Genomic DNA, 13,632 nt, shown 5'->3' with positions numbered 1-13,632 from the left:
ATTTGAAGCCTTTCCTGAGTCCCCCAGGCACTGTTAGTCATGCTGCCCGTCTTTCTACTGCGCTGGCACTGACATCCTCGAATTGTATTTATCTGTTTACAGGCCTGGCTCCTCCACTGAAACGGCAACTCCTTAGCAGTGACGTGCCACAAGTCTGGAGCCAGACTGTCTGGTTTACAAACCCCTGCACCAAAGCATACTAGATGTATGAGCTTGCGGAAGCTACTCAACTTTTTTAACCCACAGTCTTCTCACCTATAAAGTGGAACGTTCCATTATGAGTCCTTATAATAATTAAGAGAGAACGTGCGTGTAAAGTTCCTACTCCTATGCCTGCTGTCAACACAAAATAACCAATACCCATTCTACAGATAAGAGAAATAAGGTGACTTTACTTGAATCAGAGTGAGGATTATAACCCAGGAAGGCCTTAGAAAGCGTTCCAGAGAAGCATGTTTTCAGTACAGTCTTAAATCTTTTTTAGAACAAAGAACATACATTAAACACACGCAGGATACCTGTTCATCAAAATTTCAAAAGGTATTCGGTTGCAAATTAGCAGGTCAACATGAGGGTGATGTCAGGAAAGGAACCAATCCGGACGTTACCAATAGGGCATTACTGATAGGGTGTTACCTGTAGGGTGTAGGCAGGGAAGTACACATTCTTAAGAGAGCGCATTCTTTACTTTAGTGGTTAAGCAGATGGACAATGTATGTTTGATAGGCCATAAATCAGGCTTTTTAGTTCAAGCTGAACCAGTTTTGAACCCAAATAGTTACCCCATATACCCCAATATGTGAGAATCTCTTGTCACTGGCATGTATTAAGGGCTCAATGAAAGTTATAAAAGATGATGTTGATGATGACGATAGAGGAGGTAGGAGAACAGGAGGAGAGAAGGTGATAAAAAAGAAACCTCACTGTCTCAGTCCGTGGACCACTTCCCTGTGTGGGTGAAATGAGTGGCTGGGCTACTTTACAGCACAGCTAAAAGGACAGATACCAGCTCTTCTCTCATATCTGAATCCACGATGTTGAATTAACTCTTGCAATGCCAGAAACTGAGGTGCTGATGCAGAGAGGGAGTAGAGGAGGAAAAGGAGGGGAGGGGAGAAAGAAGGGAAGTACTGTGTGTGGGGCGTGCAGAATACAGGTCGAATTACCCTACTTCACAGCTTTGTCTAAGCATTTTGATTGTTTTTATTATCAGGAACTGAAACAGGCTTAAAAAAGAGAGTGAAGAGGTGCAGATTCCCAGTCTGGAGGGCAGCCCCACCAGTAGGCACCAAGTCAGGGTCTGAGGGCAGGCAAAGCAAACTCCTTTGATGTGCTCTGAGATCCTGAGGGCAAAGCAGCAACCCAGCGAGGGGTTGGAATGCAAGGGGCTTGGAATGAAAACGCGTGCGCCTGCAGCAAGAGAGCCTGCACCAAGGGAGGGAGGGACACAGCTCACTTAATAACGAAACCCTTGGACTAGAAGGACTGGAACATTGAGAGTAGAAGTCCCAGGTAGCGGAATAGTGTACTCTGAAGGTATTTAAGCTGATAAAACACCCACACAGGACACAAAAACTGAGACAAATTCTTTCCGTTAGTCCAAATGACCAACCGGGAATTAGACTAGGGGTGCGGTGGGAATGGGATACGAGAAAATAAACTGGGGAAGGAGAAGAACCGAGGAGGTGGAGAAGCAGTGCTGCTGAATTTATCTCAAAGAAGAAAAAAAAAACTGCTGTCCTATTTTCATTCAATAATGGATGCTCCCCATACCAAAGTCGAGGCTGATTCCCTTTGCGCTTGGAGAGAAAACAAAAAATAAAAACAGGAAAAAGAGGGACGGATGCTCGTCTTTTTATCCTCCTCCCTCCCTCCAACCGAGTCCTTCCTTCTGCCCCAGAGCCCGCGTGCGAAGGTTTCCCTCCTTTGCTGTCCGAGGCTTGTGTCCTTCCTGCCCCCGGCAGATTGCCGTCGTCTCCATCCCCTAGACCCGAGCTGGGTTTGGTCCCGAGATGGCACAGGCCAGTCCTCTCTCCCTCTCGTTTTCTCTCCCAGCGGGTCCCTCCGCTCCTTCTCCAGCTGTCACCTGCCCCCACCGCCCCCCGCCTGCGTCCGGAAACCCTCGGCCGGGAGGAGTGCCCCGTGACTCTCCAGGAGAGTCGGTGCTGTCCCAAAGGGATCCCGCACCCTTGCTCCTCAAGAAACCACTTCCTCTCTGAGCGGAGGGTGATTTCCACGGCCAAGGACCGTCCTGTCTACATGCCCCAGGACAGACCCCGCGCGCGTCCTTGGCTCCCGGCTCGGGGGCAGCTGGGGCTGGGACCCAGGAGAGCCCGGCTGGCGGCGCCCTGACCACGGGCGGCCAGGCTGGGCACCACCCGCCCCCGGGATCGCGGGGCTCCTGCCCTGCGCAGAAGCGGTCGTGGTCAAGGTGTGGTCCCTTCACGTGGTCCTGGGACTCTGTTTCTCCAGGTGAAGGCCGCAGTCTGCCTGCCTCGTTGATTCATCATTTCTGGAGAGCGAATGGACTGACATACATAGAGGAATGTCACAGATGTGTTAAGATAAGCAGGTACGTGCCATGTCTTGTCATTATCACTGGCAAGAAGTCCAAGCTTTTCCCAAATTTTTGTCTGGGCGCCCTCCTAGTAGCCATCCCACCCCCCACAAACTTTCATTATAAATGGCGCTATATTCCAGATAATGTTGTCTAGAAATGATGATTGCACTTAAATCAATGCCTGAACCTACCAAGAATAAATACAACTATGTTTACTGGAAAGAATTCCTCAGCCACCAAGAATGTATAACTTCTGGAAGGTGACTCTTTGAATTGCTCCCCTGGAAACTGGAGACAGGACTGTGAAATGACAGCACAGCTGAGCTGGTTGCCCAAAGTGAAAGGCCTGCTCCTGTCTTAGGGGTTCCAGGGGATTGTTTTATTTTTTAGGTGAGAATGCTGATCTTGGAGTAATTGATACCTAGAAAGTTATTGAATTGAGGTAGGAAACAAAATCATAAGAAATCCTTGGGCAATATCTGAAAGGGAGCATTTAATTTTCTGTCACTCAAGGAAAAGGAACAGTTCAGCTTTCAAAATGTATCTGTATTATATAGTCAGTCAATAAAATATAATCCCCATTCAAGCAATTAGAGGAGCACGTGGGGTTGCAGCTGGGATTTTTAGCTTCGTTAAAGCAAATAAAATACTGTAGAAGGAATGAAATCAAACTTGTTGAAACTTGGATTTGCAGAAATATAAGGTAGCTTGGAGAGGATGAACTCAGGTGGAAAATGACCTTTTTTATTATGTTCAAGAAGGCATTAGAATGTCAGCAGAAATGCTAGAAAGGAGATTTATTACCATACGCACAGTTGACAAGTTCCATTTTGTGGAGTAGCTTGGATGGGGGAAGGAAACCAGCATTTCAGGAGGTGGTTAAAAGAGGTCTGCCAAGGGTTCAGTAATCCAAGGAGACCTGAATGAAGAAGGAATGTGTTCCTTCAGTCAGCTGAAACCTCCCAGGAGCCTCAAAGGACCATATTCCACCACAGATTTGCTTATTCCTTGTCAGAATATTTGTACTAGATGGATTACATGAGATATGAGATGGGCTGGATACAACGTGTGTACGTGTGTGTGTATTCTTCTCACTCTCAATGGAAAATTTCTCCTCCTTACTCTCTCCCTCTCTATGTGTGTATGTGTGCATGTGCAGTATATGTGTGTGTATCGATGTACATATATTCAGAGATGAGGAGGGCATTTTCAAAAATATAAATCATTTTTGTAGTAAGTTGAAGTTACACATATGTATTGTTCTACTTTTTTTGTGTGTGTGAGGAAGATCGGCCCTGAACTAACATCTGCCAATCCTCCTCTTTTTTTTTTCTGAGGAAGACTGGCCCTGGGCTAACATCCATGCCCATCTTCCTCTACTTTATGTGGGACGCCGCCACAGCTTGGCTTAACAAGTGGTGTGTTGGTGCGCGCCCGGGATCTGAACCGGGGAACCTGGGGCCACCACAGCAGAGCGGGCGCACTCAACCCTTGTGCCACCGGCCTGGCCCCTGTTATTTTACATTTTGAAGGCCACATTCATTTGAGACACACACACTTCTCATGTGGTCTAGAGAGCTAATGTTAGGATTCTCGTTTTAGAGATGAGGAAATGAGGATGAGAGAAGGGAAGTGATGTTCTCAATGTCCTTTTCACTTTGCCACAAAAGCTTTCACGGTATTTGTGATTCATAAGCATGGACTTTAAACCCACATGGGACCTCAAAACATCCCCTTTTCTTGACCATTTTCCCGTCTCCTTTTTAGTTTGACTATCAAAATTTCAACAATTCTCCATTATGCTCACTTCCTGTTCTTCCCTGCTTTGTGTTTCTCCTTTGCTCTTCTAGTTAACACACCTTAAATTTTACATATTCATCTTGTTTTTTGCTTGTGCTTTTCTGCTCCAGAGAATACGCTTGGTGAAGACAGGGAATTATTTTGGGGGGTGGAGGTGGGACTACTTTTTTCTGCTGTTTCCCCAGTGCCAAGAAAAGTGCCTAGCAAATAGGTACTCAATAAATATTTGTTAATGAATGCTTGCATGCATGAATGAATGCTTAGAAATAGTCCCTTTGGGTCTAGTTAACATCTGTCTGCGACTGCTTTTTGTAAGGGAAGGGTGCTATGTAATTATTACAAGAAAAATAATCAAAGTAAGCTCACTGCAGGTTCTTGGAGACTCAATGTGGAGATGATATTCCCTCCTTGTTTCCCTCAGTTTTTTCTGACTAGCAACAAAATGTGGTGTTGGAAACTCATTTCGGATCCCCAAATGATGTCTCTGCTATGGCAGGGAAGAGTTTTGTATGTCTTGTGTCTTTGCTGCCTCCTACTCCCCTTCACCTTTCTCTTGTGTGTACGCAAGCTCAGGAAATGCCCCCTGCCTATACCCAGCCAGGAATGTGATTTTCCTGGCCTAGTGCCTTTTACTTAGGATCTTTCCAGACTTTTTCCTCCCTCATTAAATTTACCTACCCCCTCTTCCCATTCCCTCTAGTATCTGCTTTCCATACTGTTTTATGCTTCCTAGGTAATATATTTTTATTTTCTTAGAATGAAATGGTCTCAGGTTTGGAAGGCCACCTAGGACATCTTCTGTCCCAGTGAAGCAAATCTTCCTACAGCATTGACAAGTGAGAAGCAGTATGGGTGAGAACTCAGTCTCTGGACAGAAGACAGATGTGCTTCCTGCCTTTTACCAATTTTGTGACTTTGGGCAAATTACTTAACCTCTCTGGGCTTCGGGCCCTTCATTTAAGAATGATGACAGGGCCAGCCCCGTGGCTTAGCCATTAAGTGTGCGCGCTCCGCTACTGGCGGCTCAGGTTCGGATCCCGGGCACGCGCTGACGCACAGCTTCTCCGGCCATGCTGAGGCCGTGTCCCACATACAGCCACTAGAAGGATGTGCAACTATGACATACAACTATCTACTGGGGCTTTGGAAAATTAAAAAAAGGAGGAGGATTGGCAATAGATGTTAGCTCAGAGCCGGTCTTCCTCGGCAAAAAGAGGAGGATTAGCATGTATGTTAGCTCAGGGCTGATCTTCCTCACAAAAAAATAAATGAATAAATAAAACAGTTAAAAAAAAAAAAAGAATGATGACAAAAGAGATCTCATCTCTTAGGGCCACTGTGAGTATTAAATAAGAAAAGCAGAGAGAGTGGAATAATTCCTTGCCGGTAGTAACCACTAATAAATATTAGCTATTACTAGTACGTCCTTGATAAATGTCTTCCAGACTCTATTTCAGTACCATCAGTGTTGGGGAAGATGACTACTTTTTTGAGTCAATCAGTTTTTTTTGAAGACACATTGTTCACCTGCTGTAAAGATGCTTTATAATTAGCCTAAACCTGCTTCCTTATAGCTTCTATCCACTGGTCCCCAGTGTTTACTTGGAGAAACATAGAGTATATATGTGCTATTATGGACTGAACATTTGTGTCCTCCCCCAAATTCTCATGTTGAAGCTCTAACCCTCAGTGTGATGGTATTTGGAGATGGAGCTTTTGGGGAGATAATTAAATTTAGATGAGATCATGAGAGTGGTCCCTCATGATGGGATTAGTACCCTAAAAAGAAGAGGAAGAGACAAGAGAGCTCTCTCTCCATGAGCAGGCACTGAGGAAAGACCATGTGAACACACAGGAAAATGGCAGCCAGTGCAAACCAGGAAGAGAGCCTTCACCAAGAACCAAATCTGCTGGCACCTTGGGCTTAGACTTCCCGGCCTGTGGAACTGTCAGAAATAAACATCTGTTGTTGACGCCACTCAGTCTATGGTATTTTGTTATAGTAGCCCAAGCCGATTTGTGCCCTCTCATTCATAAGGAAACATTTAAAATTTCTGAACACAATTATTATAGCCCATCTACATCTTCTCCATTTCAGGCTAAGATTTTCCAATTCCTTCAACTATTGCTCATCTGTAGTGGTTTCCCACCCCATCACCGACTGACTGCTTTCCTCATGATGACGTCTAATTGACCTACGTTCCTCTTCAAAAGCTGCATATGAATAAGATGCAATAGCCTACTCATTGTTTAACTAATACAAATTACAGGGGAGATATTATCTCCCAGGATCTGGACATTCTATTCTTAATGTCCAGGTGAGATCTCATTAGATTTTTTGGCAACCATGTCACATGGTTGGAGGCATGTCTAGCTTGTCAGCCACAAGTTAAAAACAAAGTAAGAACTTCAGGTCTTTTTCACATGAAGCACTAATAATCTAGTCTGCCCTGTTCTGTAAATGAGTAACTAAGAGCAGGGTTTAACATTTATTCTTGTTAAGTCACACTAAAGGAACTTCTGGAGACAATGCCTTCAACCTGTTGTTCTCAACCTTTTTCCCCTCTCAATACACATTAACGAAGGTATTCGCATGAAATACAAATGCCCTTGGGCACACCCATGATTATTTGAAATTTCCATCTGCCAGTTTTAACTCCACCCTTTACTCTTCTGAGCAAAAAAGCATATCAGAATTTGAGTGAGTAAACCAAAGAACTAAATGTGAAAAGCAATAGCCTAAAGCTTTTGAAAGATTACATAGGTTAATATCTGCACGATATTAGGGAAGAAAAGAATTTCTTACACAATGTCAAAAAGCAAGCAGGCAGGCACAAATAATAAAGGAAGAAGCTGAGACATTCGATTTCATTAAAACAAAAAACATTACCAATCGCCATCAACAGAATGAAAGATATTTGCAACACATATATTCCACCAAGGACTAGTATGTTTCTCCAAATTATAAAGAATTCTTCAAATTATTACAGAGAAAAGCAATTAATAAAGATATGGGCAAAAGACTTAAATATGTATTTCACAGAAGAAGAAACCCAATGGAACAAAAATTATATGAAAAAATTAACAATAGTAATCAGGGAAATGTAACTTAAACTCAATGAGCTAGCACTTGATACCCACTAAGGTTATAAAAGTTAAAATGACTGACAAATACCAAACGTGAGGGAGGAGTTACAGTAATGGGGACTCTCATACTCTACTAGTGGGGGCGCCTACTGATACAACCAGTTTGGAAAACCTTTTGGCATAACCTAGTCAAATTAAACATGTTCATATGCTATATATTACACAGGATAGATGCCAAGACGCTGTAAAACAAAATCCCAGTGGTATTTGCCTCTCATATAACAGTCTCAAGTGAATGGTCCAGATTTGGGGATGGCCTCTTCCACGGTCATTTGAAGATTCTTCTGTCTCATTAGTTGGCCCTTTCTTTGGCCATTGTCCATGTTTGCGCGGTCTATAAACCAGATTGCAGGCACATCAGTGTTGCAGAGTGTGGGAAGGGGAATGAAAGCATAGAGGAGCACACATCCAATTTTTAAAAGACTAGACCAGGAAGTGTCCTGCTTCCTTTCCACTCTGACACCATTGGCAAGAACTTAGTCACATGGCCACAACGGCTGTAAGAAGGCTGGGAAATGTCTTCGCTAGTCCTCTATTTTTATAGAATGAGAAGAGAGTGGATAGTTATGAACAACTTCCACCATACTCTATGACACAGCAATTCTACTCTATACCCTAGAGACTAGTTTCTAAATGTGCACCAAGTGACATTGTAGGAGAATATTTATAGGAGCATTGTTTTAGTAACAAGAAACCTGGAAATAATTCAATTATCCATCAACAACGGACAGAATACATGAATTGAGGTGTACAATGGAATACTGTATGTCACAAGAACAAACTAAAGCTACACATCAACATAGACTAATGTCACAGCAATGCTGAAAAAGTAAGCAAGTCACAGAATATATGCAGGATAATTTCTTTTATATAATAAGTTAAAAAAAGGGCAAAAGTTAAAAAATACAATGTTTACAGATACCTACATGGGTGGCAAACTGAATTTAAAAAAGAGAACAAGGGGCCGACCTGGTGAGGTAGTGGTTAAGTTCACGTGCTCTGCTTTGGTGGCCCAGGGTTCGCAGATTTGGATCCCAGGAGCGGACCTATGCACCGCTTATCAAGCCATGCTGTGGCAGCATCCCACACATAAAGTAGAGGAAGATGGGCATGGATATTGGCCCAGGGCCAATCTTCCTCAGCAAAAAGAGGAGGATTGGCGACGGATGTTAGATCAGGGCTAGTCTTCCTCACCAAAAAAAAAAAAATAAAGAGAGAGAACAAAATCTCAAAAGTCAAGATAATGAGTCTTTTGTGCAGAAGGAAGGGGAAGAGATTGGGAAAAAGCACTCAATAGTACTGACATGGCTCTATTTCTTAATTAGGTGATGATTACATGAGTTTCCTCTCTCCTGTGTATATGTTAAACAACAAAACCTTTCCTGAAAAAAGCAAATTTAGAAAGTAATTTTTAAAATTTTGTGTTTTAAGTATATAAGTAACAAATTATTTGTGACAGGTAGTTTGCAACACATGTGTCAAGACAACATAATCATTGTTGTACCCAGAGGATGGATTCGTAGAGGGAATTTCAGCCATTCTGGGACCAGACTTCAGGGAAGACACTTTGAAGATGTTGGGGAATGAGTGCCACTTGATCATATAACACAGACTTCATCCTTTTCTGTCCTCTGGGTAGTCAACTCATTCTGTGCCCACCTGTATGGAAGTCATGCAACAGGGCACGAACTCCGTGCAAAGCATTTAACCCCAATTCTGATTTTAACAAGTAACAAGCCCATTTCAGTGTTCTCACCAATTCCCTCAGTGCAGCACAGTGATGAGAACATGGGTCTAGAATCAGGGTGCTTGGGTTAAAATCCTGGTTCTGCCCTGTAACCACAGACCATCTTCTTCACATCACTAAGTCTCCATTTCTTTGTGTATAAAATGGGAATTTTAATAGTATCTATTTTGTAGGGTTATTGTAGTGGTTAAAAATATAATATATAATTATTTCACACATGCCTATTATATAGTATGTGCCTAAAAATGTTAAGTTAAAAAATACAATGATAGAAACATTTTTTTCAGTTAGCAATTGGTTAATACCAAGAAATGTACAAATGTAACACACTGTCTGGCCAAATACAGAGTCTTTTTAAATTTGTTACATATGTGCAAAAACTAGTTCCAACATGCAGTAGCCCTCACATGTAGTGGGCACTCAATAAATCTTAGCTTCCTTTTATTTTAAGATATTTGGAAGCTTTGTCCTGATTCTTTCACTATGTTATTATTCATGAATTTACTAATTAGAGTCACAGTTGTAATTAGGAGGGAGAATATGCTACAACAGAAAGTCAATCTCTCCAGAGTGTCGTAAATTTTTGTTCTGTAATTTTTGCTTGTGTGTGGAGGTCAGACTCCCAAGGGGTCAACGATGTAAAATAAAGTAATGTAAAATTAAATGGGATAACTACTTGTAAGCTTCTAGTACTGTAATGATGTATAATAGAAAGTTCAAACACTTGAATATTCTTTTCCTCATTTGGAGTTGCTTTAGATGCTGTATAGAACACTAAAATAAATCCTTAATACATCTGTGTCTTTGGAATTTGAGTCTAATTTTTGGAAATAGCTAAAAGCCACACAGAGCCAAGTGTGGTGAATAATATAAGTGAACAAGTTGTGTAATACCATTTTTGGTCAAAAATGTGTTATAAAATTAATGAGTCTTTTACTCACAGGCTTGTAAACTGGCTCTGAAGGCAATTCCAAAAAGGAGTTCCACACGTGGTTTAGGTGATGACAATATATTTGGGATAATATATATATATATTTTCTTTTACAGTTTTCTTTCTTTTTGGTGAGGGAGATCAGCCCTGAGCTAACATCCATGCTAATCCTCCTCTTTTTGTTGAGGAAGACCGGCTCTGAGCTAGCACCTATTGCCAGTCCTCCTCCTTTTTTTCTTCCCCAAAGCCCCAGTAGATAGTTGTATGTCATAGTTGCACATCCTTCTAGTTGCTGTATGTGGGACGCGGCCTCAGCATGGCCGGAGAAGCGGTGCGTCGGTGCGCGCCCGGGATCTGAACCCGGGCCACCAGTATTGGAGCGCGTGCACTTAACTGCTAAGCCACGGGCCGGCCCCAATTTGGGATAATTTTAAAGACTATTTTTCATCTCGTCAAGCCATGGTGACTTCACCCATACGCGGTACAGCCATATCAGTTATTAAAATATTGAAATAATTCTGTACCTATTCTTAATAGCCCATGACCTAAATTCCCCTGAAGATGGTTCCCCCACTTCCCAGCTGCCCCTGCTCCTGCACTAGGTTAACTCACGGTACAGCAAGGGGTCTCGAACTCTGCTTTAGCACTACAGCCAGTGTCAACTCTGGTTGATGCCGGTGCCATTCAGTTTGCTAATTATTTTGAATATTGCTCCTGTCTGTCATACTGTCTGACCAGTAATTTCATGGTTCTGGCAATGCTCATTTGGATGTTAAGCTTGGGTGGTTCATATAATATCAACAACATCTTTCTGAGATGACTAGAACAGAAAATTAGTAGTTCTTCTTTGGAATAACTGATCACCCTCAAAATTCTTTCCTTAATAAGGTGCTACATGCAGCAGACTAAGACTTCAGATATATCTACCATCAACAAATAAATGCTTTCTTGCTATTTGCAGTACAGACAGGAAAGAATCCTAAATATTTCCAGAGTTAATTCCAACACCCTTATAGGTGTTAAAACGTAATTAATTCTGCCAATGATAATTCTATGGGACTCCTATGTATGATAAAAATAAGTAGAATAAATTCCTAGATGCTCATAAGGCAGATAGTACAGATCAATTATATCTGGAGATGTGGTAGGAAAAAAATCTTTGAAAATCCACTTAGGTACTTATGGTCCGTTTGCTTCCACAATTTTCAGTTGTTCTCCGTTGTACTCACCTCATTGATATTTTTATTGTTCACAGAATGGTGATTGTTTCATTTTTGTCATAAATAACCCCATCTCATGGGCAATTTTCTATTAGGGTTTCATTTGTCATTAATTGCAATTGTCAGCTGTTGACATCACGTGATCACACATTCAGGCTGTAGCAGCAGTTTCCCTGAACTAATCCCAAAGAAGCTGCTTTATGAGGTGAACATTGTGTTATAAATGTTATAAATAAAATATCTTATAAAGATGTTTATGACTTTTTTCTTTATATATTCCTTTATATACATTTGAAAGTACTTCTGCTTTCCTCATCCTGTCCGTTGCATTTTGCAAGAAAAGGAAAAAAAGAAAGAGCAAGGGAAAATAGAACCAAAGACCCTGAAGATTGCCAGGGTCTCCAGCACCTAGCACAGTGCCTGGCACACAAAGGCATGCAATCAATGGTTGGTGAATGGAGAACTATCTAGGCTGGAAATCATGTGCCTTAAGTACTTCCATCAGTTACAATTTTGGGACTCTTGGCTGCAGGCCTTGTGGTAGCCAAGAGTGGAGTTTGGGGGCTGTGCGCACCGATGCACTGCTTGTTAAGCCATGCTGTGGCGGCATCCCGTATAAAGTAGAGGAAGATGGGCACGGATGTTAGCTCAGGGCCTATCTTCCTCAAGAAAAAAGGGGAGGATTGGCATCAGATGTTAGCTCAGGGCTAGTCCTCCTCACAAAAAAAAAAAAAAAAAAAGAAGAGTGGAGTTTGGAGCAGTCAAGGCCCCTGACCCTCCCCCACTTAATTTTTAACTTCAGAGAATTGTATAGTAGATGATATTCAGGTTTCTGGGCTCTGTTGTCAAAAGCTTTCTCATTTTGAGTAAAAGAGCCACTTTACAGGCTATGGAGTGAAACAGCGTGACAGAGATGTCAAAGTCCAGACTGATACACTCTCCTATAGCACTGTGTTTGAAATAGCTAGAATAGGCTAATGAAACAAAGGGAAGGAAATGGAAACAGAAAGATGGTTTTATGTCTCTTGCCCGAAGGGCTAATGCCTTGGGTTCTTTGTCACAAGGTGATAGGGCCTGGGTACAGCAGCATGTGGAAGTACAGTACTATGAAGAATCATATAATTTCATTGATCTCTTCTCTGAGGATACAAATTTAGTGATTAATAGTTGGTTACGTTTTTTACTTGGGAAAAAATCAGACTGGAGTGACGTATTAGTTATCTCTTGCTGTACAACAAATTACCCTAATACTTAGTAGAAGGAAGCATTTGTCATCTCTGTTTCCGTACGTCAATAATGTGAGAGCAGCTCAGTTCAGCAATTCTGGCTCAGAGTCTCTCGTGAGGGAGAGTGAAAGTGTTGGCTGGGCTTCAATCACGTGAAGGCTTGACTGGGTCTAGAGGATCCGCTTCCAAGATGGTGCACTCACATGGCTGTCAAGTTGGTGCTTGTTGTTGGCAGGAGGCCTCAGTTCCTCCCTCTGTGAGCCTCTCTCCTCAGTGGTGCTCGAATGTTCTCATGACGTGGCTGCTGGCTTTCCTCACCACGAGCAATCTGAGGGAGCACAAGACGGTAGCAGCGACGTCTTTATAACTTAGCCTCAGAAGTCACAAACTGTTACTTCTTCAACATTCTGTTGTTAAGCAGATCAGCCTCACTCATCATGGAAGGGAACTACATAAGGATGTGAATACCAGAAAGAGATGACAATTGGGGGATCATCTTGGAGGCTACCACAAATGCTCAAAAATTAAATATAAACACTGGGTACTGGAGGGCCGGAAAGTGGTTGTATCCTGTCTTCAGTTCTCCATCTTCCTAAAGGCTTTTATTAATTTTGTGTCTACTAAGATTATCTCATTTAATTCTCACCACAAAACCGTAAGTGAGATACATTATTGATCTCATTTTCAGGTGAGAAAATGGAGGCCTAGAGTGATTAAATGACTTATACTAGGTTACACAACTAGTAAGTGACTGGGTTAGGATTTAAATTCATTGCCACTCACCGGTTCCATTTAATACAATGCAATAAAAAAAATAAATAGATGGGGGTACTGCAGCTATTTAACTAATAAATATAAATAGAAGATGAGGTAGAGTCGGGGGATTATGATCATGTATGAGATACTATTCAGGACAGATCCTGCCTGAATTTCTATTAAAACTGGATAAACTCTCTTAATCACTAAGCTGGAGCAGTTACCAAGATCCAAGCAGTAGCTTT

At 42.1% G+C, this 13,632-nt stretch overlaps 2 protein-coding genes across 2 annotated transcripts in view; one reads left to right on the top strand and one right to left on the bottom strand.

Annotated features, from left to right (window-relative positions):
- LOC147911375 (uncharacterized) overlaps positions 1-1,981 on the bottom strand; it is a 70,124-nt gene extending 68,143 nt beyond the window's left edge. The window contains exon 1 of the mRNA XM_087428005.1: positions 1,879-1,981. Coding sequence (XP_087284131.1) covers positions 1,879-1,981 — 103 coding nt within the window. The remainder of the gene's footprint in view (positions 1-1,878) is intronic.
- Positions 1-11,658, top strand: part of LOC147911374 (5'-3' exoribonuclease 2-like) — a 171,690-nt gene extending 160,032 nt beyond the window's left edge. Inside the window, exons 27-28 of the mRNA XM_087428022.1 lie at positions 2,473-2,572; positions 5,117-11,658. Coding sequence (XP_087284148.1) covers positions 2,473-2,572; positions 5,117-5,150 — 134 coding nt within the window. The 3' untranslated portion in view covers positions 5,151-11,658. The remainder of the gene's footprint in view (positions 1-2,472; positions 2,573-5,116) is intronic.
- The last annotated feature ends 1,974 nt before the right edge of the window (positions 11,659-13,632 follow it).

This window comes from Ceratotherium simum, unplaced genomic scaffold (assembly GCF_057802395.1).
Source record: "Ceratotherium simum simum isolate JZ-2026a unplaced genomic scaffold, ASM5780239v1 HiC_scaffold_43, whole genome shotgun sequence".
Lineage (NCBI taxonomy): Eukaryota > Metazoa > Chordata > Mammalia > Perissodactyla > Rhinocerotidae > Ceratotherium > Ceratotherium simum.
This window is presented reverse-complemented; position numbering and strand designations above follow the sequence as displayed.